Here is a 25239-nt window from a genome sequence, read left to right as displayed (position 1 = left end):
AAATGTTTACGATTAGAAATGTCAAACAAATTTCGCCTACGTAGGCGATTGTAGACCGTAGCCCGAATCTGTATCTGTATGCATACCGGCAGAATTCACATTTTTGTAGTAAAAAAAGACACATTATGCAGAAGTATAATTTGCTGTTATGTGTGTTTGTCAGAGCCTGCAAATCCCTGCGGGTGTATCGTGACGAGCTAGACGCGCTCCGAGAGAAAGCCGTTAAAATCGATTCCCTATTTTCGTTTTCGAAACTTGTGTTGGTTGGTCCAATCGATTGTGTAATCGATTTTCGAACGTAAAGTGACAGCCCTAGTCAGGAAGGAGACAGACTGGCTTAACCGACCGTCTGCTAGCTGTCTCATGTCACCAAGGTCAGATAAATCACATCACATAGAGACTCTTTCACCTAGATATCATTGTATAGAGACTGTGTCTGTTGCCCGAATAAGGACATACAAAAAACTCATAAACTCATTTACGGGTAACATTTTGATTGATGTTCAACAAATAAAAAACAGATATAATACGGATGAACAAATGATAAAGCTCGGGTTGCTGAATATTCGACCCCTTCCTTCAAAAGCACTTATTGTTAATGATATGATTACAGATTATAACCTAGATGTGCTGTGTTTGACAGAAACCTGGCTAAAACCAGATGATTACATTACTTCAAATGAGTCCACCCCCCAAGATTACTGTTATAAACATGAGCCTCATCTGAAAGGCAAAGGGGGAGGTGTTAATGTGATTTATAGTAATATCTTCAGAATTACTGAGAAGTCTTGTTTTAAATATAATTCTTTAATACACAACTTGCAACTTTTTAAATATAAAAGCACATCTGAAAAATAGCAGAGGACGCAGTGTGAGCTGCTGCAGTGAAAGTACATAGTACAATTTGTCCTGAACATATTATATTATATTAAGGGCTTCAAAATAACTGGTAAGATATAGGGCCCTATTTTAACGATCTGAAGTGTCAAGCGCAAAGCGCAAGTAACTTTGTGGGCGGGTCTCGGCGCTGGTTGCTATTTTCCCAGGTGGGATAAATGACTCTTGCGCCAGGCGCAAATCTAAAATGGGTTGGTCTGAAGTAGCTTCATTATTCATAGGTGTGGTTTGGGCGTAACGTGAAATAAACCAATCAGAGCGTCATCTCACATTCCCTTTAACCCCCTGAGGTCGGCGGTATCGCCGGCGATACCAGCTCGCTTTTTTTTTATCAGTGTAAAAGAAACTCATAAATACTCTGTTGACTTTGATTTTCCATAGGAGTTTCATACATCAATCGATTCTGTTAAATGTGTATTATTTTTGTGTATACTCACAATAAAAACAAAGTGTTGTGCTTTTTGTCAAATAAAGAAAAATAAACACGAAGCGAGTTCTGCCTTCTCTCTGCCAGTGAAGTCCATTCTGAAACGCGTCCGAAAATGAACAATAACTCAGCGAATACTCGGTCAAACAGGCATACAGACACACAGGCATGAAGCTTGAATTCTCTTCTTTTAAATGAAGTAATTTATATAAAAAACAAATATTCTCATCTTGTGAAATCTGTATTAAAAGAGAGCGATTCCAGTCGAGCTCATTACAGCTCATTCAAATGTAATGTGACTCCGCCCACGGAGAGCGTGCGCTATTCAAACGCAAATGATTGAGGCAATCCACGCAAACCTGTGAACACCCCCATATCAGCTCGAGAAAACACAAGTTTATTCAGATAATTACTTGTTTACACCGTCTCGCAGCGCTGTGAGGAATAATAATAATGGAAAATGTACCTCAGAAGTGCGGGTATATCAAGGAGCGAGCTGAGTAATACTGTAGTAAGTTTTTTTCCTTCTCACGTGAATCTGGTTTCTGTTTATGAATGAATGAACGGCAGAGATGCGCGCTGTTTACCGCAGCTCGCAAAAAGACAGTTTAACCCTCTGGGGTCTGGGCTGTTTTTGGGGCCCTTGAGATGTTCTGACATGCCCTGACATTTCTGCTTTTTTTCAGTTGCATATAAACATATTAATGGCAAAGGTGTAAATTCACTCTATATAGCACAAACAGGGCTACCATAATATGTGAGCCACGTGTATGTACATGTTTTCATTTTTGAGAGAATAATGTTTATGCATGGTTATTGAAAAAACTAAAAACTAAAATTTCTGAAATAAGGCCACAAAACACATAGTAAATATGTGTCAATAAGACTTTTGACTAATGGATGTCCTCGCCTAGAGTTTTTTCTTCAAAATTATGTGAAAATAGTCTTGCTTTATCGTTCACATAAAACCATACATTGATTTAAATTGATGTAAAACAGGTTTTGCTTGGAAAGCCAATATGCGAGGGGGGCGTGAACGAGGAGTGGTTTACACCTGAGAATACAATGTCCCAACCACTCTGCATAATGATGAGCCATTCACTCAGGTGTGAAACTGACTGAGCCACAATGCAAGGACAAAAGATATATTTAGAAGAAGACTTATATTGACCATTTAAGATTTTGCTTACATCTATCTTGTAAATATGTTTTGCTATTTTATTAAAAAGGTTACAATTACAACAATAATTACAATTTCAACAATATTTCAAGTGTACTCTTTCTTTGTAAAAAAAAATGATTATAGGCCAACATTTTATCTATGTATTCATTAGTTTGAATATAGTCAACATTGGAACAGCTAACATCTTAGTTGATGACTTTATTTTTGACAAAAATAGATATAGAAATTGCTAAACAAAAGCTTATTTGACGTGGCAATATATTCTACAGTAAAAACTGTACCCAAATCTAGTCAACAAGATGTTGTCTTTCATATTTCGCCTGACTGTAACGTTGTTTTCATGAAATATTAGGGCATATTGTTAATTTGCAGTTTAATACGTTGCTTATACAATAGCCTACATTTTATTTCAACATATTTCAGTCTATTTTTACTCATCTCAGTATAGCAATACAGTTTGCTAAAACATCATCATTCATTCACACACGCAATTTAAATTTAACTTCTGGCAAAGATGAAGTTGACGATAGGCTATTGACTCGCGATCTTCGCAGTAGGCTAGTGAACGCACCGGAGAAATGCACATTTATTAGGCTACATAGTTTTTTGTTTTGGATGGTTTTGTTTAGAACCAGCTTTCTGTAAATATATTTCAAATTTTTTAGACATGTGAGGCGAGTAGGCTACGGTCTGGTTAATGATGATCTCCAGTTCAAGCACCTTATGTTGTGATTGCTAGCCTATATTTACTTTAAATCCAGGAAATTTGTTAATGAAAAAATTATTAAAATTAAGATACAATTGATACAAAACGAAATTCGTTTTAAGGAAAGGATTTGTAGTTTCTGTTTTGAGGTCTCTGTGAAAGTTTGAAAGTCTTTTAGTGCGCTTTCAGAGCGCTCACGTCCATAATGGAGAACTGTCACGTAATATTGTTTTTTCCTCATAAATGCGAACACGAAAAATAAAAGACAAAAGACTTTTAAGTAAAACTTACTCTGAAATTGTGTCCTCGGCGCAATTCGCTCTTCAAAATGCTGCCGTTCGTAGTCTGAGTTACAATCTTCCTCTGAGGAAACAACCCGGTATCATGCATTCTTCCTCGCTGTCCAGAATCATCTGAAGGGCGTCTTTACTGGAGAAGCGTGCCATACTCAAAACGCGATGAACTATCAGTAAGTCTGATGAAGAAACTGTGTTTTTATGGCATTGATCGGGGGGCGTATGCGATGCATACTAGATCACCTAAACTATTTACCATTTGAATAGCGCCGGGGGCGGGGCGGCCTCAACTCATTATAGAGATAATGAGGCAGAAGGAAAAACGGTACCTCTCCTTGCTTTCAAACGGATTACATGAGTTGAAAACATTTGTTTTTTATATAAATTACTTCATTTAAAAGAAGAGATTTCAAGCTTCATAAAGACATATCTCACGTGTCTGTGTGAGAAGTATTCGGTGAGTTACAGTTCATTTTCGGACGCGTTTCAGAATGGACTACACTGACAGAGAGAAGGCAGAACTCGCTTCGTGTTTATTTTTCTTTATTTGGCGAAAAGCTCAACACTTTGTTTTTATTATGAGTATACACAAAAATAATACACATTTAACAGAATCGATTGATGTACGAAACTCCTATGAAAAATCAAAGTCAACAGAGTATTTATGAGTTTCTTTTACACTGATAAAAAAAAAGCGAGCTGGTATCGCCGGCGATACCGTCGACCTCAGGGGGTTAAATTTAAATCGCGTGTGTGAAGGAATGATCTGCTTTTAGCAAACTATTTTGCTATACTGAGTAAAAATCGACTGAAATATGTTGAAATAAAATGTATTTGTATAAGCAACGTATTAAACTGCAAATTAACATTTATATTCCTTATAATAAAAACGAAAGACCTATGTTACAGACAAATGAAAGACAACATTTCGTTGATTAGTTTTGGATAGATTACACATTTTTACTGTAAAATATCTGCCACCTCAAATAAGCTTTTGTTTGCCAATTTTTGCTAATATGTTAAATATAGTATGTTTTGTCAATGTAGGCTATATTCGAAGTAATGAATCCTTAACTTTGAAATATGTATGATAAAATGTATACTTTAGTTTTTACAAAGAAAGATTACACTTCAATTGTTGTTGTAATTGTAACCTTTTTAATAAAAAAAAATATATATTTACAAGGTAGATGTAAACAAATTTTAAAAGGTAAATATAAGCCTTTTCTTTAAATAATTTTTATTGTGTTTTATTATTGACAAATTTGGGGAGAGGATACATATTCCAAAACTGAAAATACAGTATGAGAATTAACTGCACAATTACTAGACATGTTTTCCTTGGATATTATACAATTTGCAAGCAAAATTTGTGAAAAATAAAATAAAATATAAAATTGACATGCTTCCAACTGTGAACCAATTTGGTAGAATATATATATATATATATTAGGGGTGTAACGGTTCACAAAATTCACGGTTCGGTTCGATACGATACACTTGTGTCACGGTTCGGTACGGTTCGGTTCGGTACGTTTTCCATAGGCTACAGCAAAAATAAATGGCAGAGAAATTTCCTTGAATTATTATTTTTTTGTATTATTATTTTATTTAATGAAACTAACATCATAAAGTATGATTTTTTTTTTTTTTTTTTTTTAAATTTAAATTTCTTTACTGAGCAATAATGGAGCTATACTTGACTCTTCTTATGAGCATATAACAAAACAGCTCCTTGGACAAAATGAAATGTAATATTGTAGTAGTAGGCTAGTTATAAACAAAGGTTTATTTTAGTTCAGATTAACATTTGAGGGCAGCAATTGTATTCATAATGTCAAAATAAAACAGACGTAATGTTACTTGAAAGCATTATAGCCCACTATTCCTGACAAACTTCCATACCTTGCAGTTAGTGTTACTACAGTAAATCCATTCCACGGTGAATGTTGCTGATCTGTGGACACCGGCCAGTTCATTCATGGCACGATGTTTCTTCCTGGTTTCCACGTCAGCGCTGTTTGATCCGTTAATAACAGAGAAATGTGCATGTTTCTCACTAGATCTCGCAGCGATGTTATTACTTCAGTGGCGAATTCAAAAAGCACTTGAAATTCAAATGCTTTCTTTACTGGTCTAGATCCCTTAGCGCTGTGTGGTGTTGCTTGATCAGGCTCGCGCATAGGGCTCGCGAGTCCCGCTTCACAGGTCAAAACTGATAAACGGTCCACACAAACACAATAAGAGTAGCTCAGTTTCGTTCCTTACATTGCATTTGCCAGTTGATGTTGTGGTCGCGCCAGCCTCTATGAGCGCGCTTGCCACCCGCGACGCGCGTTCATTTGAAATAACGAAATTTTGGTCGGCAGAAAAAAATGGTCCAACGAACCGTTCGGTACGTAATGCGTACCGAAAACCGAACCGAAAGCCTCGTACCGAACGGTTCGATACAAATACGCGTATCGTTACACCCCTAATATATATATATATATATATATATATATATATATATATATATATATATATATATATATATATATATATTGCTCTTGCATTCTTTCTTGTGGTTATAGGTGACACACCTGAATGAATGGCTCATTAAGTATGCGGGCCCCATTGTCTCCTCAGGTGTGAATCACTAAATATGCATGATGCTGTTGAATTGTTGACGCCCCTTGCGCATATTGTCTTTACAAACAAAAAGTGTTTTACAAGATTTAAATCAATGTATTGTGTTATGTGAATGATAAGGGCAGGATGATTTTCACATCATTTTGAAGAAAAAACTCTAGGCAACTACATCCATTAGTCAAAAGTCTTATTGTCACATATTTAGTATGTGTTTTGTGGCCTTATTTCAGAAACTTTAGTTTTTAGTTTTTTCAATAACCATGCATAAACATTATTCTCTCAAAAATACAAACATGTACATGCATGTTGCTCACATATTATGGTAGCCCTGTTTGTGCTAAATAGAGTGTAATTATACCTTTGCCATTAATATGTTTATAAGCAACTGAAAAAAGCACAAATGTCAGGGCATGTCAGAACATCTCAAGGACCCCAAAAACCACTCAGACCCCAGAGGGTTAAGAGCAGACGTGCTTTTTCCATAGCGGATTGCTATTGTAACGGCGGATTTGCCAGGCATGCGCCAGGAGCGGTTCACAGCCAAGGAGAGCAACGCTCTCGTCACGGCCGTAAAAGAGAGAAGTTACATTGAAATGGAGAAACCCACCCAAATTAACTTCGGTTAAACAGGCGTATGATAATTTGGGTAAATGTGTAAACTAGATGTATGCTTTTATAATAAATTGTCTATCTATCTATCTATCTATCTATCTATCTATCTATCTATCTATCTATCTATCTATCTATCTATCTATCTATCTATCTATCTATCGTAATAATGTATGATTTGCAAAAATGAAAACTGCTGCTTCTGTGTAGATGAGAGAATCAAAGTGTATGCGCGTTGTGCACACGCTACATTGATTATGGCCAAGCATGCGCCCTTAAAATAGCATATGAATAACATGCGCAACGCGCCACTGACTTTAAACTATTTTTTCCTGGTTAGTGGCGCAATTGTTTTCTAAACCATCAAAATAGCATGAAGGAACGTTTGCGCCAGAACACGCCTCCTTTTTTGCGCTGAACCGCCCAGGGAGCGCAAGTTCATTCCCTAGTTTAGCGACGTGCTTCTGTGGAGGGAAAAGCGCGCTTTGCGCGGGTGCAAAATAGGAATGATACATGCGTCGGTGTACAAAGTCAATTGCGCTGGGTGCAAGATAGGGCCCATTGTTAACAAGTTTAAAGCAGCTTTCCCTTCAGATGCTCTGACGGATACTGTTGCTGACTGACAGATACATACTTGCGCTGTTGAATGCTTAACTAAAATTTCACTAGTATATTATCCATCTGTAAATGTTAGAAAGTCAAAACAAATATGTCCATTTCACTGTCTGGAGAGGACGAGCCTTCAGCAAGGGAATCACCGCTAAAATTCATGTGCATGCGCGCCAAACAGATGGAGCACAATAGAATAGTAGCGCAATGATATACATATTGCTAAAATATTTGTTGTTGGAGACAATAAATGTGCTATATGTGGAATTTTAAACCTACAAGTATATTTTTATGAAAGTGACCATTATAATTAGGTAATCAAATGCAGGCTAATATAATTAGTTTGTGCTTTTTTTTTATTAAAATTTTTTGTTTAGCCTTTAGTCAATTTAAAATTGTTTTTAGCTTGTAATGTTACAATGTTAAAATGAAATGTGATTTTAACCACCTTTTTGCACATAATATATTGCATAGCCTACATTACATTCACTATATTTGTTTCCATATCCTTCAATATATCAACATTGTTTGTAGGATATCATTGGGCAGGATGTGAAATATATATATTTTTAAATAATAAATATTTTCTTTATCCAAATAGAAAAACGTAGAAAGTACCAAGATATATATCGTATTTAACCAAAAAATACGATATACAATATATGAATTTTTGGCCATATCGCCCAGCCCTATAATATTCCTGATCAGTTTCATCTCCTCAGCATCCCAGATAGCTTAGAAGAACTCGATATTGCGACAGAAACGTGTGTCTCTCTCTTTTCCAGCACTTTAGACACAGTTGCTCCTTTGTGCTTAAAGAAGATTAAAGAAAATAGTTCAACACCATGGTACAATGAGCACATTCAGGCCCTTAAGAGAGCAGCCAGAAAAATGGAGCACAACTGGAAGAAAACAAAACTAAAGGTATTTCGCATTTCATGGAAAGAGAGCATGATTGCGTACAGAGAGGCCTGCTATATCTGCTTATTTTTCAACCCTATTAGAAGAAAATAAACAAAACCCTTGGTATTTATTTGAAACAGTGGCTAAATTAATGAAAAATAAATCTTCAACCCCAGACGTTTCCAAGCAGCACAGCAGTAATGACTTTATGAACTTCTTTACTTACAAGATTGATAATATCAGGGAGAAAATTATTACTATGCAACCGTCTACTACAGTATTGCATCAGGCAGTGCATTGTAGTCTCCTTGAGGAAAAACTTGATTCATTCATTGCTATAGGAGAGGAAGAATTTTCTAAACTCGTTAAATCATCTAAATCGACAACATGTATGTTAGACCCTATACCGACTAAGCTATTGAAAGAGATGCTTCCAGAGGTCATAGATCCTCTTCTTAATATCATTAATTCATCTTTGTCATTAGGGTACATACCAAAAACTTTTAAGCTGGCTATGATTAAACCACTTGTTAAAAAAACGCAACTTGATCCCACAGAATTAGTCAATTACAGGCCGATCTCGAATCTACCTTTTCTGTCAAAGATACTAGAAAGGCAGTATCCTCACAACTATGTTCCTTTTTGGAAAGAAATGGTATCTGCAAGGATTTTCAGTCAGGATTTAGACCATACCATAGTACTGAGACAGCTCTCATTAGAGTCACAAATGATTTGCTCTTATCATCCGATCGTGGTTGTATCTTGCTATTAGTGTTACTCGATCTTAGTGCTGCATTTGATACTATTGACCACAACATTCTTTTAAATAGACTCGAAAATTATGTTGGCATTAGTGGAATTGCATTAGCATGGTTTAAATCATACTTGTCTGACCGTTATCAGTTTGTAGCAGTAAATTAAGAGATGTCTTATCGATCAAAAGTTCAGTATGGCATACCACAAGGCTTAATACTAGGACCATTGCTGTTCACTCTGTAAATGCTACCCTTGGGTGATTTCATTAGAAGCATGGCATTAGTTTTTACTGTTATGCTGATGATACTCAGCTCTATATTTCTTCACGCACTGACGAAACTTACCAATTAACAAAATTAATGGAATTCATAGCTGATTTCAAAAAATGTATGACTAGTAATTTCCTACTACTTAATTCCGAAAAAACAGAGATTCTAATTATTGGACAAAAAACGTCCTCACATAATAACCTAGAATACTGTCTAACACTTGATGGCTGCTCTGTTAAGTCTTCGTCGTCGGTTAGGAACCTGGGTGTGCTCTTTGATAACAATCTTTCATTTGAAAGTCACGTGTCTCGTATCTGTAAAACCGCGTTTTTCCATCTTAAAAATATATCTAAATTACGTCATATGCTCTCATTGACAAATGCAAAACAATTAGTTAATGCGTTCATGACATCAAGGCTAGATTATTGTAATGCCATTATAGGTGGTTGCCCTGCACACTTAATAAACAAACTACAGCTGGTCCAAAACGCAGCACCTAGAGTTCTTACCAGAACCAGGAAGTGTGACCATATTAGCTCCGTTCTGTCAACACTGGATTGGCTCCCTATTAAACATCGTATACATTTTAAAATATTGCTGACTACTTAACAAAGCACTAAATGGTTTAGCTCCCCAGTACTTGAGCGAGCTCTTAACGCATTATAGTCCTTCACGTCTATTGCGATCTCAAAATTCCGGCCAGTTGATAATACCTAGAATATCAAAATCAACTGCTGGTGGTAGATCCTTTTTCTATTTAGCACCAAAACTTTGAAACAGTCTTCCTAACATTGTTCGGGAAGCAGATTCTGTCAGTTCAAATCTAGACTAAAAATACATCTCTTTGACCTAGCATACACATAACACATTATAGACTTCTACAATTCAATGTTAGGCTGCATAGATTAGGTCAGCCGGAACTGGGAACACTTCCCATAAATCCTGATGTACTTGTTGCATCATAAGAAGGATGGTGTCTATGCTAATATTAGTCTCTCTGTTTATCCCGAGGTTTACTGCAGTATCCAGATCTGATGAAGGACCTGCGCCTGGACGCGACGACAACGCAGTCCTGAAGTGTCAACTAGTCTCTCCCCTGTTAAGGCCTCCTTCCCTATCCCTTTACCTCTGTACAGATAAAACGTTGTCGGGATAATTCCGGTTCACGTGGCTATGCGGAAGTGATAAAAAATTCTGTATTATAAATTTTAAGGCCTGCGCACATATATTCAAACGCGCATACCTATAGACTGAACTCGTAATATGCATGTGCACGCCATCAGCGTTCTCACTGGTTTGTGTTTTTAAAGTTTGCGTAGAGAAAACTTAAAGAGTTTTCTGTTAAAACGGTGTCGTGTTAGCCCCTAAGTTAATAACTAATGATCGTTACGACGGAAGTGAATCAATCAAAACTAAATTTAACTGATCAATAACTTTATTCTAGAGCTGCTATAAAGCCAAAACAATCTCTGTTAATTTAATTTCCTGTTATCACTGTGTAAAGCCGCTTTGGAACAATCTACATTGTTAAAAGCGCTATAAACAGTGGCTACGGAAAGTATTCAGAACCCCTTAAATTTTTTCACTCTTTGTTATATTGCAGCCATTTGCTAAAATCACTTAAGTTCATTTTTCTTTCCTCATTATTGTACACACAGCACCCCATCATATTGACAGAAAAACACAGAATTGTTGACATTTTTGCACATTTATTAAAAGAGAAAAACTGAAATATCACATGGTCCTAAGTATTCAGACCCTTTGCTGTGACACTCATATATTTAACTCAGGTGCAGTCCATTTCTTCTGATCATCCTTGAGATGGTTCTACACCTTCATTTGAGTCCAGCTGTGTTTGATTATACTGATTGGACTTGATTGGGAAAGCCACACACCTGTCTATATAAGACCTTACAGCTCACAGTGCATGTCAGAGCAAATGAGAATCATGAGGTCAAAGGAACTGCCTGAAGAGCTCAGAGACAGAATTGTAGCAAGGCACAGATCTGGCCAAGGTTACAAAAAAAAATTCTGCTGCACTTAAGGTTCCTAAGAGCACAGTGGCCTCCATAATCCTTAACCCCCTGAGGTCGGAGGTATCGCCGGCGATACCAGCTCGCTTTTTTTTAATCAGTGTAAAAGAAACTCATAAATACTCTGTTGACTTTGATTTTCCATAGGAGTTTCATACAGATGGTGGACAACCAGAATGAGACTTTTACCGCCGCCGTTCCCGCGGCGGCAAAATTGGGATGTGTATTTGCTGCCTTTTACCGCTGAGTGGCGCTGTAATCACAGACTTTGAAAAGTGTCAGTTTATTCTCTTTATGACGTAATCTGCCGCGGCAGTAATCTGAGCTGAGGTCACAGATAAATTCAAGATAAATATTGTGGTTAAACGAATTCAAATTCATTAAATTTAAAAAAAGTAGACACACGTTAACATTGTGTACCCAGTTTTTCTATAATTTAGAAAGGCTATGTCAATAGGTTACTTGTCATTTACTTCGTGTTATTTTAATGTGTTTGTAGATTTATTAACTGAAACATAACAGTGAAATAAATTAAAATAATTTACCGTAAAATTAAAACATTTTCAGGACTTGCAGTTACTAACCGATGTTAGTCGGTTTAAGCATTCTTTCTTATATTCAGAATTAAATAGGCTTACTTGTTGTTATGATTATCAATTGAATTCTTTAATAAATAATCAACCACAATGCCTATTACTGCCGCAGCAAAAATAAATCAGTCGAATTTCAAAGTCGTTCGCGAAATGACTATAGGCTGTACCGGGTGGCGCAAGTGACAGGGCAAAACAGCAGCAACTGCGGCATTTTAAAAGGTAAGTTTCCTATCTGTTTATAATATATATATATATATATATATATATATATATATATAAAATTATTTGAACAAAAATGAGACTGATTGAATATGTAAAAATATAAATCTGCTAAATTATTTTTTTTTGTGTGTGTGTGAATCATTCACGAGATTGAGATGACTGACAGTGATACCCGGCCATAGCAACGGAAGACATTTTTCAAAACAGATCGAACAAATCAGAAAAATACTTTCAATACAGTATTGCTTTCAATTAAAAAATAAACAATGAAAATGTAAAAGAAAATTAATTAAGTTTGAAAACCCATCGCACATTTCAAGGTATGAATAAAGTGTCGGGACAGTTTATTTATTTAAACAGGGTTGCATCGATAGTTTATTCCCTTTGTGATGCAAAATAAGAAACACAGAATCTTATTCTTGCAACATTTAAAATTTCTATTGTCAAAGAAATTGCAGCTAAATTAAAAAATTAAAACGGTACAAAACGAAAAAAGTTCAAAGCAACATAAATTAAGAACAGGCGTTTTTCTTTGCCTCTCTCGCGCTGGATATTGTTTTAGTAAGTTTGGTCTCCCTCACTGCGCGCGGCGGGTCTTTCTCGAAATTAAGCATTTCAGCGTAAAACAAAAAACCATACAGCTGATAATACTGTATGTCGCTGTGTGTCATCCACAAAAATCACGAAGAAAAAACTGTAACAAATAGCTTTTGTTCCTTCAAAGATACAACATGCCTTGCTGAATTCACCTTACAATAAAACGAGGTGGGTCGCGAATTAAAGAGCTGCTAAATTGAAATTGTGTGTGGAAAACCTTTAAATACAATCAATAAAACTACTATATACAATGTAATAAGATATAGGGCCTACTGTACATAGGCTATGGACTTTTGGAGATTTTGAGATTAGTCCTTAGAATTTTGCCTTTGCCTGCTCATCAGGCTCAGGCTGGCTCCGACACTCTCCATATGAAAGACGGAACATTAACACCTCTCCCTGCACCCCCATGATAAAGCAACTATTGCCTTCTCCAAACCCCCCACAGGCTAGCTGAGTTTGCAAAACAAAACAAAGAGTTTGCCACTCGTCGTGGTGTGCCAAAACACTTAATTATAAACTTCAATATTTCATTCAAAACAATCTCAAAACGCTTTGTGACATTTTGAAAAGCCGTGGATGCATTACTGCCACTGGAACCATGAACACAACAGAATCCTGGTTCTGATTTTATTGTTTGTCGTTTAAACGTCATATATATATATATATATATATATATATATATATATATATATAACAGAACTGCTTTTGAAATTACGATTGGAATTATTATAGGCTACAGAAGTAAAGTCATTGTATAATATTTGTTCCTTGGTGTAAAATGGAAATGCATGGTGATTTTATTTTGTAAATAGGCTATAAGCAAAAAACTATGTTTTAGAACTATAGACAAATCTCTCTGCATCAGCAATAGACTATAAAATGCATTAAAAGGCTAATATAAAAATATAAATAGTCTAAGATAGTTCGGGATTCGAACCCGTATCATCTAAATCAGGGGTTTTCAAATTGGGTGAATGTGAGCCTCCCCTTAGAGTAGGTAAGGACAGCCGAACCCCCCCTTCCCCAAAATCCCGTCCGCCTGCCCTAACCCACACATGCCTCTGCAGTAAATGCCATCTTTTGTGTGTTCCAGGCAATGATGAGTTTCAATAACAACTGATAAAATGTAAATATTTTTTTTTTTTTCACAACTTTCTTAAAAGTGCATTCATAAACGATTTTTTGCAACAGCAAATCATTTCCAACTTCATGCAGGCCTAATTGAGGCTACTTTTAAAATCACTGAACATCAGTAGGCCTAACCACAAGTCAACAAAACATGCTTAACGTGCAATCGACGCCAAAGCTACCGCTGACGACACCTGACGGCTGAAATCGGCACGGTGTGTCTGGGCTTTAAGCGCACATCTCAGTGCCTGCCCGAGCCTTTTGGGGGCCCTAAGCAGAATTTGATTTGGGGGCCCCCTCCCTCCACGCGGAGTCACCTGTTTGACTATTATTGACACAAATGTCACGCTATAATGTTACATTATAAATTAATACAATGAGGTTATGTATTAATACAAAATAAATACTTAATAAAAAAATAGATACTTAAAAAGTTTTAACTTTTTCTTTACTCTTTTACTAACTCTTTGAAACTTCTAAACTGTCACAAAACATATTATTTGCAAAATATCTTCCAACGTTTTGCAACACTTTGCAGTTTGAATGATGTCTTGTATGAACATGACGTAGTATGTTTTTATGTTTCCACTCTTCGATCGCGCCCGCACCTCTCACACACACACACACACACACACACCGCAGCCTGTTCATTATAGCCGAAATAAAATACATTAATAAAATAGTCAACCTAACATATAAAAATTACACTGCTCTGTTTAAATAGTCAGTAATACAATTCGTACCATTCAGCGTATAAGCACCGCTCTACTGTGATGTTTCCAAGCACATTTTTGCACATGTGAAGAGGATGATTTTTTCCCGTCGATATTGGAACGTGAGTGAAGTACAAAGCCTATAATAAAGAATAGTTTACCATGCAAATACATCGCGAATGTTGAAACATTTTTATTCTAATGAGAGAGTTAAGGCTACGTGAGCCCAACGCCGCTTACTTTCATTTTCGCTTTAAATTATTTCGTTTTGGCTTGTTTATAGTTATTTTTTTATTCTTGTTCTGTTCTGAATATTATTAAATTTAAAGGATAAATCATTGATTTAAATGTCAATCATCAATCAATGATCAAATACAATTTTTGTGACATGGCTTAACATTACCGTGACTTTGCGCACGAATTGTCTATGCACGCGAGGTTATGCGCATGACTCAAACACTGGCAGACACAGCAGCAGTAGTAGGCAGGTATATTGATCATGAAATCAGAATTTTCTTGTCTTGAATTAGTCATTAATTCATTAATTTATGTCACTTGTTTAAGTTAATTAATATGTTAAAAAAAAAAAAAAACTCGATTGGGGGCCCCTGCTTAGTTCGCTTATGCCTCGGGCCGGCTCTGGCACATTTGAAGGAGATGCACATCGTATCGAACAAAATCAGCACAATGGACAGCAATGGCGATTCTAGGGGGTGGCCTGGGCCACCCCTGAAAGCTCATTGGCCACCCCTGTGGCCACCCCAGATCTGATAGGTAGGTCAAGTTCGTCAACACAAGAAACGAGAAATGTTGTCAATCAGTGATGACAGCTGATCAACTGATTTAGGGCCAGTTTCACATTTTTAACTAACACAGTAACGGTCGTACTGAGACTGTGAGAGCTGATTTCTGCTCAGCGGACGTTTGGCCATGCAGGTCAGATGACCCATGAGATAAGAGCACGCGCGCTGCACGGTGCACCTGCTGCTGCTGGTCCGTGAAACAAGAGGACGGTCACACAGTTGCAACAATACAACAACGATAAAAACGCTGGAATCAGTCGATTGAGAGGTATGGTCGGGACCCAACGCAACAGAGTGCGGCACAGGAATATAGATCTGATGGCCGAGTGCGGGCGCGGGCGGTAATGCACTCGTGTGTCGATTCGCGGGAGTCGGGACTCCCGCAAAATAGAATTATCTATAAATTGAACAAATAAAAACGAATAAATTGTCATTCATCTGTTGCACAAAAGCAACAAGAACAACTAAAACAAAATAGAAACGATTTACAGGCCAGAGTCTCTATTTATAACATGTTTGCAGCGTTGAACAATGTAGCCAATCACAGACATATGTGTTGATTTCTTGAACGCAATGGCCAATCAGATGCATTTAAGATAGAATCCCCTCACCACTCAAAATGGACTTTTTGTTCAGTGCTGAATTCTGCATACTGGCAAACCATCTATGATATCAAACAAAGTGTAGATAATATGAAAGATTAATTATGCAGCCAGTTTCATTGATAATAACAGAGATTTGTGAGATGGCGATGAACTGAGATGTCAGCTTTTTAGGAATTATTAAGTGAGAAATCCGTCCTGCGCAGGTCTCTAATGTAGACTTTAAAAACAAACCATTAACATTATATTTACATTAACAGTAGCCTAGGCTGCAATCTAGTGTATGTAAACCTTTTTGCAGATAAACACAAATGCATTTTCGGACAAGTTAATGGCCAAGTTAATTGAGTAAATCATATCCCCCACTATGGCAATTAATAACAGACTATAGTAATCACATTTCCTAAATAGGCCTGTGACTGTATCTTACATTTTATGAAATAGTACCATTATTTAAAAATAAAGTTTGCACTTTGTTACTATTATTAAAATCCTCTATTGTTCATAAGAGTTTAAAGGTTTACATAACATTACTTTATAGTATATATGGCCACCCCACTCTAGTTTTGTGTCCCATCTTGGCCACCCCAGTAAAAATGTCCTGGATACGCCACTGATGGACAGCTCTCTGATCAATGAACGACAACGCTGTTTGTTTACGGAACACATGCAGTTTGAATGATGTCTTGTATGAACATGACGTAGTATGTTTTTATGTTTGCTGCGTCATGCGCATTATTAAACGATAATACTAAAGTGCTAAGATTATTTTATTTTAATTTAAGTGCTAAATGCTAAGATTATCACAAATAAACAAAAGATTTTGATGCACGTCATTCATATTAAATCGTATATTCCACCCCATGCCCGCTACAATTGAGAATCACTTTAAACATGCAGACGCAGTTAAGACAATTTGATGTATTCCACTTAATACACAATAAAACAATAAGATTCGTTAACAACGTACCTCCTGGTGTTCTTCTAAAATGAGGACGAGCCACAAATCCGTGAGCAAACCCGTGGGAACGGATTGCGAAAGCGTGGGCACGGTTTATGAATTTGTGGGTACAGATTGCAAAAACTGGAGGCACGGTTTACAAGTCTGAGAGTGCGGATTAGAAACTCTTGGGTACGGTTTAATAATCCGTGGGCACGATTTGTTAAACCGAGGGAACAGTTTGAGAATTCGGTTTACAGTTTATAAACTGAGCGGACGGATTGCTTTTTTTACTCACACATGCGACTTTCCAGGCTCCGTATCCTCCCTTAATGCTGACTTCTGCTGAATTGGGACAAGGAAACGACGCATTTTAAAGTTAATACTCGCACTCACAATTACCGATCTCAATAGAGCTGCATACAGTAATTTTTCCTTTGCCTGTCGCGCCTCCCCTGTGGCTCTTTGGCGCCCCCCAGGGGAGGCGCGCCTCACCTATTGAAAACCGCTGATCTAAATGATCGTTACGTAAGTTCAACCACTCGGCCATGATTCACTCGTTGCGACATGGCCTAACGTTCCAGTGTGTGTTCGCTCACACGAGCGAGAAGCGCTCTTCATTCAAAAGAACGCGCCGCCGCGTTTGTCGAACACTAATTCAACATGCTAGAATAAAACCTGGCTTTAGAACAATGCATAGCGCCACTCGTCGTGGTGTGCCAAAAAATTTACAATACTTTAGTTTCATTTCAGTGTTAATGTTTGAGTTAAAAAAATCCTCTACAGATTAAATTAACACAAAGTCGGCTATAAGAATCCTTTATAGGCTACGAAAAAAGCAAAGGGCTTACAGTCTTAACATTTAGGCTACTTTGCTTAAATTCGACACATTTATTTTCAGTAGGGCCTAATACATTTGTAGGGATGTAATTTCAGTATGCCTTACCAACGCTGTGTATTCAATTAAAGTTCCAAGAGGTCTGGGCCCGGTTTCCCAAAGCGTTCTTATCTCTAAGTAGTTCTTATCCTATTCCTTAACCTCTCTCTTAACCTTATGGGACGGTTCCCGAAATGTTCGTACGCTAAGTATATCTTCTGTAAGTCACACTTTCGTAAGGTTGGTCTGGACCACTCTTAGCTTTACCTTATCACTGTTGTAGGTCTATATGAATATAATTCTGAAGTTTTAATACACCCAGACAGTGTTCAATTAGGCTAATTCAAGTGTTTTCATGCAAAGAATAAAATTGTCATTACACTGATTTTTGTTAGATTTTTAATTATATTATTATACAATATTATTAATTTAATTAAAATGCTCTTTTAAAGGCAAGTGAAAGCATAGGCTACTGTCAGTTAAGTCCTATTCGGACGCTAATATTGTTTCTCATGGGCTCGTCCGGTACTTTAAACATTTACAGGGGTAAGTCGGTGATTTTAGTGCCGTCCGAATCCATAATATCAGTGTTTTTTCTCACCCAACCCGCGTAAAAATCCCTGGCCAAATTAGTACCTTCTGTTTTTTGACAAACAGGTCGTGTGGTAATTTAATTGCCGTCTGAATCCATATCTCTGAGTTTACAAGAGATTCGAAATTCACGGTTTAAATCCTTTTTGATCACTGCCGAGCACCGTACGCAAGATGTAAACTTTTATTACTGAAATGCTGGAAAGTATTTACAAGAACAATATTTCATCGCAGCTCCACCTCAGCGAACAAAAATGGGAAAGAGAAGAAGGCACGTACATTTTTGAAAAGGTTATTATGGCAGCAATATATGTTACAATTTTTAAATATGTAGGCTAGGCTATTATAGGCTATTATAGTTTGGATTATTTTTTATAATATCCAATAATCATAATAAATTGCAATTTCAACTATTTCTGAAGTGCTTCATTTATAAAGATCACCGCTTTCTCACAACAGCCCCTGCACGAGAGAATAATTGATTCTCGAGTCATCGATATCAACCAATTCAGCACCATCGCCACGGACAGCGCCGGGTAACGTCGCACGTAAGAAGGTATATCTTAAGCAGCTTCCTAAGGTATGGTTCGGGGAACACACTTAGGAACATAAACACCTTTGGTAAGATATATCTTTCGAGCTCTCTTAGTTCGCTAAGAGTGAGCGTTCTTGGGAAACCGGGCCCTGGTCTCTATATTTCCTTCCCAGCTGACAATAATATGCAAGTGCACAGCAAAAATCTGCTACGAAATTGCTGCGAACGCAAGTTATTTAAGGTGTCTCAACTGTACACAGTCTACCCTACAGTGTGAATTCGTTACAAGGTTTCATTTAATTAAATTAATGTGCAGCAATTTGTACAAATAGAGTCTATAGGCCTACTATACTGTTGTAGCCATTAAATAATCTCATTTAGTATCATATTTGTTAAAATATTATAATGTTATTTTTTTTCCATCTATGTTGAATATGAAAAGTGAACAGCACGAGTAAGATAGGATGCATTATATCGAGAGATGGATATGGAGTGGGTCAGACATGATTTTGACCACTTCATTAAGTTTTGTTTAGTAGAAAACCTTTCTTTAAAGTGAATTTCGTTTTATATAAATTGTATCTTAATTTTAATCAATTTTTCATCAACCAATTGCTGGATTTAATAAGTAAGAGAAGCAAATATAACAGACACTAATCATGGAGGCGCCCGCGCGGTCACTTGCAATGCACGTCAGCTGGAGCGCATCTCATCCTCCTAACTTAACGAAACTCAGCGTATGCCTCACACAGACATGAGAAATACATCAAATACACAAAGCTTGAAATGTCTTCAAACGAAATAATTCAAAACGAAAAGAAAAAGGCTACTCTCTGATTATGTCTTTACGTGCATTTCTCTCTAGGTGCGTTCACTACAAATATGGCGATCGTCAACTTCATCTTTGCAGTCGACACTGTCAGAAAACACTGGTTTATTGATAAAAATCAATGCACGCATCACCGGATTTACAAATACACATCTTGCTTGTTGCACGCACATATTATGTTGAAAAAACGAAATATTATGTTGAAATAACATTATTATTAATAATACATCTTTTAGAATATTTGATTAAATGCTGATTGTTGCGCTTGTTCAATTTAATAAAATTAAAACTTTAATTGTGATAATTAAAATAATTGAAAATTAAATATTTAGTGGCCAAGTTTTGCTAATTTATTATACAGGCTATTATATGCCTATTGCCTATATTAAGTAGGTCATATTAAGACAAGGCATATATTAAGTTATTTTAGCTGTTATGAGAAAAATAAATCTAACGAAATCTAAAATCTAAATCTAATAAATCAAAAAAAAAATTCTAACGCCAATTCAACATGCCAGAATAAAACCTGATTTTTGAACAATGCGTAACGCCACTCGGCCTGGTGTGCCAAAACACTACATTTTAAACTTCAATGTTTAATTCAAAACAATCTCAAAACGCGTTGTGACATTTTTTTAAGCAGTAGCCTAGCCTATATAAGGGCATTGAAACCAGGATCTTAACTAAAACGCGTTCCGCGTAATCTCTCAAATTATGCCACACTACTCCATGTATTTTTTTTTTTTAAGGACTGCTTTTGAAATCACTATAAATTACTATGCAATTGTATCGCTCACGAGAGCTCTTCATTTATCTAATTCCTCAATAGAATAGTAAAAATATTCAGCGTCATTGCTCCTAATATTGTCTCTATTTTTAACTTTTGATTCTATTTTTTCAGTTCTAAAATTGATTCTATCTTTGGTTCTATTCTGTTGTAGCCTAATAGGCCTATTTATATATATGAAAAATATGCCTATTAGGCTTAGGGTTTTATATTTAACCCACTTACATTTTAAAATACGGCAATTGCTGCTGTTTTGCACAATGTCCCTTTGCGCCACCTGGCGGTCATTTCGGGAACGACTTTGAAATGCGGCTGGTTAATTTTCGCCGCGGTGATTTCGCCGCGGCAGCTGGCGCGGCGGTAATAGGCATTCTGGTTGTCCACCATCTGTACATCAATCGATTCTGTTAAATGTGTATTATTTTTGTGTATACTCACAATAAAAACAAAGTGTTGTGCTTTTTGCCAAATAAAGAAAAATAAACACGAAGCGAGTTCTGCCTTCTCTCTGCCAGTGAAGTCCATTCTGAAACGCGTCCGAAAATGAACAATAACTGAGCGAATACTCAGTCAAACAGGCATACAGACACACAGGCATGAAGCTTGAATTCTCTTCTTTTAAATGAAGTAATTTATATAAAAAACAAATATTCTCATCTTGTGAAATCTGTATTAAAAGAGAGCGATTCCAGTCGAGCTCATCTCAGCTCATTACGTTTTAATCGGCCCCGCCCACGGAGAGCGCGCGTTATTCAAACGCAAATGACTGAGACGATCCCATACAAACTGTGAACGCCCACATATCAGCTCGAGAAAACACATCAAGTTTATTCAGATGATAAGTGTAGTTGTCTACACTATCTCACAGCGCTGTGAGGAATAATAATAATGGAAAACGTACCTCAGAAGTGCTGGTATTTCGAGGAGCAACGGATGGAATACTGTAGTAAGTTTTTTTTCATTCTCAAGTAAATCGCGTTTCTGTGTGAATGAATGAACGGCAGCGATGCGCTGTTTACCACAACTGAAATGTGTTGAAATAAAATGTATTTGTATAAGCAACGTATTAAACTGCAAATTAACATTTATATTCCTTATAATAAAAACGAAAGACCGATGTTACAGACATATGAAAGACAACATTTCGTTGATTAGTTTTGGATAGATTACACATTTTTACTGTAAAATATCTGCCACCTCAAATAAGCTTTTGTTTGCCAATTTTTGCTAATATGTTAAATATAGTATGTTTTGTCAATGTAGGCTATATTCGAAGTAATGAATCCTTAACTTTGAAATATGTATGATAAAATGTATACTTTAGTTTTTACAAAGAAAGATTACACTTCAATTGTTGTTGTAATTGTAACCTTTTTAATAAAAAAAACATATTTACAAGGTAGATGTAAACAAATTTTAAAAGGTAAATATAAGCCTTTTCTTTAAATAATTTTTATTGTGTTTTATTATTGACAAATTTGGGGAGAGGATACATATTCCAAAACTGAAAATACAGTATGAGAATTAACTGCACAATTACTAGACATGTTTTCCTTGGATATTATACAATTTGCAAGCAAAATTTGGGCAAAAAAAAAAAAAAAAAATTGAAATGCTTCCAACTGTGAACCAATTTGGTAGAATATATATATATATATATATTGCTCTTGCATTCTTTCTTGTGGCTATAGGTGACACACCTGAATGAATGGCTCATTAAGTATGCGGGCCCCATTGTCTCAGGTGTGAACCACTACATATGCATGATGCTGTTGAATGGTTGACGCCCCTTGCGCATATTGTCTTTACAAACAAAAAGTTTTTTACAAGATTTAAATCAATGTATTGTGTTATGTGAATGATAAGGGCAGGATGATTTTCACATCATTTTGAAGAAAAAAACTCTAGGCAATGACATCCATTAGTCAAAAGTCTTATTGTCACATATTTAGTATGTGTTTTGTGGCCTTATTTCAGAAACTTTAGTTTTTAGTTTTTTCAATAACCATGCATAGACATTATTCTCTCAAAAATACAAACATGTACATGCATGTTACTCACATATTATGGTAACCCTGTTTGTGCTAAATAGAGTGTAATTATACCTTTGCCATTAATATGTTTATAAGCAACTGAAAAAAACACAAATGTCAGGGCATGTCAGAACATCTCAAGGACCCCAAAAACCACTCAGACCCCAGAGGGTTAAATGGAAGACGTCCTAGAGCTGGCCGTCCGGCCAAACAGAGCTATCGGGGGAGAAGAGCCTTGGTGAGAGAGGTAAAGAAGAACCCAAAGATCACTGTGGCTGAGCTCCAGAGATGCAGTCGGGAGATGGGAGAAAGTTGTAGTAAGTCAACCATCACTGCAGCCATCCACCAGTCGGGGCTTTATGGCAGAGTGGCCCGACGGAAGCCTCTCCTCAGTGCAAGACACATGAAAGGACTCCAAGATGGTGATAAATAAGATTCTCTGGTCTGATGAGACCAAGATAGAACTTTTTGGCCTTAATTCTAAGCGGTATGTGTGGAGAAAACCAGGCACTGCTCATCACCTGTCCAATACAGTCTCAACAGTGAAGCATGGTGGTGGCAGCATCATGCTGTGGGGGTGTTTTTCAGCTGCAGGGACAGGACGACTGGTTGCAATCGAGGGAAAGATGAATGCGGCCAAGTACAGGGATATCCTGGATGAAAACCTTCTCCAGAGTGCTCTGGACCTCAGACTGGGCCGAAGGTTCACCTTCCAACAAGACAATGACCCTAAGCACACAGCTAAAATAACGAAGGAGTGGCTTCACAACAACTCCGTGACTGTTCTTGAATGGCCCAGCCACAGCCCTGACTTAAACCCAATTGAGCATCTCTGGAGAGACCTGAAAATGGCTGTCCACCAACGTTTACCATCCAACCTGACAGAACTGGAGAGGATCTGCAAGGAGGAATGGCAGAGGATACCCAAATCCAGGTGTGAAAAACTTGTTGCATCTTTCCCAAAAAGACTCATGGCTGTATTAGATCAAAAGGGTGCTTCTACTAAATACTGAGCAAAGGGTCTGAATACTTAGGACCATGTGATATTTCAGTTTTTCTTTTTTAATAAATTCATGACCCTTTAGAAAGTATCTGACCGTTTTGATGTGGGTAAAGGACAGGGTGGTGGGATGATGAAGGAAAAGCTCTGTATCTGTGGAATCTTCTCCGCCATTGGACACCTCCACTGAGAGAGTTACTGGGTAACCTACAGCGCTCACTACAATATCACTGGAACACAGATTAAAAGATACAGTGCCATCAAATCCTTATAATATATCATTAATAGTTAGTTATTCATCAATGCTCTGTAAACTTTCAGCTGGTTAGACATGGAGATGTACCAGATTGCTAACTAAAAAACCCTCACAGATCATTATTTCAAGTCATTTTAAGTTTGTTTTGGGTGTGACATAATGCAGTGATATCTACAGGAGTGAGAGGTTAACTTTTTTATTCATTGAGCTACTTTTTTTAATCCAACTGATTTGTGGAAATGGAACACACAAATATGAGAGGAATTATTTATCAAATTAACAGCACATTAGGCCAATCATAGCACAATGAAGACATTGCCTCTTCTCACATTACTTTTTCCTATTCATTTCCAATTACCCCACACCAAACCCATGGCACACATTAAGGGGCTCTATTAAAACTCAACGAGCACAAGAAAGCTGCTGCCTCCCACTGATACTGCTGGTACTATATAAATTACTATAGTACTATTTGTTATTTATACATTGTTTAATCTTATATTTTGTAAGAGGCACTGCCACCCAAACTCGGATAAAACACCCATGTTTTCTACAGTACGTAAAGTTTTGATGCCTGACTTCACTAGCATGTAAAATTCCAGATTGCCAGATTCACAGAATGTGAATACTGTATTTTTACTTAAAAAAAAATTTGTGTGCAAAGTTTATATGAACAAAACTGCCCATCATATCATATTGCTCTCTTGGAGGCATCTATAACAAAAAATAAATTTACACCAACCTCATAAATGATAGAGACACATTTAAATCTGATATACACACATGATCTTCCCCGCACACTTTCTCCAAAACCACCTGGAAAACACAAACATATTCACTAATAGGGTATCATGTAACATCCCAGCAGAACATTCCTCTTAGTAAACACCAGAGGGTGACCTCTCCACAATAATATACTTTGTGCTTGGTTCCTGTCACATGCCACCTGCTTCCTATTTAAGGGTCTCTCTTCCTGTCATTCCTTGCAAAGAACTGTATTGTTTGCTTTGTCTACAATTCTAAATGTTTCTTCTATGGTCGTTGTCTCACCTGTTTTGGGATTATCTGCTTTGTTATCTGGTTGTGTTTTTGGATTTCAGTGTACTGATTGGACTGCTTTACTGTGCATGACCTCTGACTGTCAGACCTGGCAATTGTTATCTTCGAGAATTGTAAAAACGAGCCAATGGACGTTGGCGTGTGTTAATTGCATCACGCCCCGCCCCGCAGTGCGGGTATACCCTGTGGTCCCCTCACTCCTCTATCACATCGCAGCCGGTGGATCACCCCGTTGAGCGCGCTGGTCCCTCTGTAATGGACCGACTGTTTATTCGGGACCCTTCCAGGGGACAGGATGTCGGTTGCAGCATCGGAGGGTGAGCTGACCTCTGGAAATGATGACTCAGCTGCC

At 37.0% G+C, this 25239-nt stretch overlaps 1 protein-coding gene and 1 long non-coding RNA gene across 13 annotated transcripts in view; one reads left to right on the top strand and one right to left on the bottom strand.

Moving 5' to 3' along the window:
- Nucleotides 1-25239, bottom strand: part of LOC309499883 (integrin alpha-X-like) — a 298717-nt gene that overhangs the window by 39425 nt on the left and 234053 nt on the right. For 9 of the 10 annotated variants that reach the window (XM_082171374.1, XM_082171377.1, XM_082171371.1 and 6 more), the window contains 2 exons: nt 24571-24644; nt 23670-23802 (listed from right to left, as the gene is read on the bottom strand). The exons of the other annotated variant lie outside the window; for it this stretch is intronic. In XM_082171374.1, coding sequence (XP_082027500.1) covers nt 23670-23802; nt 24571-24644 — 207 coding nt within the window. The remainder of the gene's footprint in view (nt 1-23669; nt 23803-24570; nt 24645-25239) is intronic. 10 annotated transcript variants of the gene reach the window in all.
- Nucleotides 1-25239, top strand: part of LOC309499980 — a 735980-nt gene that overhangs the window by 577178 nt on the left and 133563 nt on the right. The gene's annotated exons all lie outside the window — the stretch shown is intronic.

Source organism: Leuciscus leuciscus, assembly GCF_965113295.1.
Source record: "Leuciscus leuciscus genome assembly, chromosome: 5".
Classification (NCBI taxonomy): Eukaryota; Metazoa; Chordata; class Actinopteri; order Cypriniformes; family Leuciscidae; genus Leuciscus; species Leuciscus leuciscus.
Note: the sequence above shows the minus strand (reverse complement) of the source record. Positions and strands in the feature narration are given on the sequence as shown.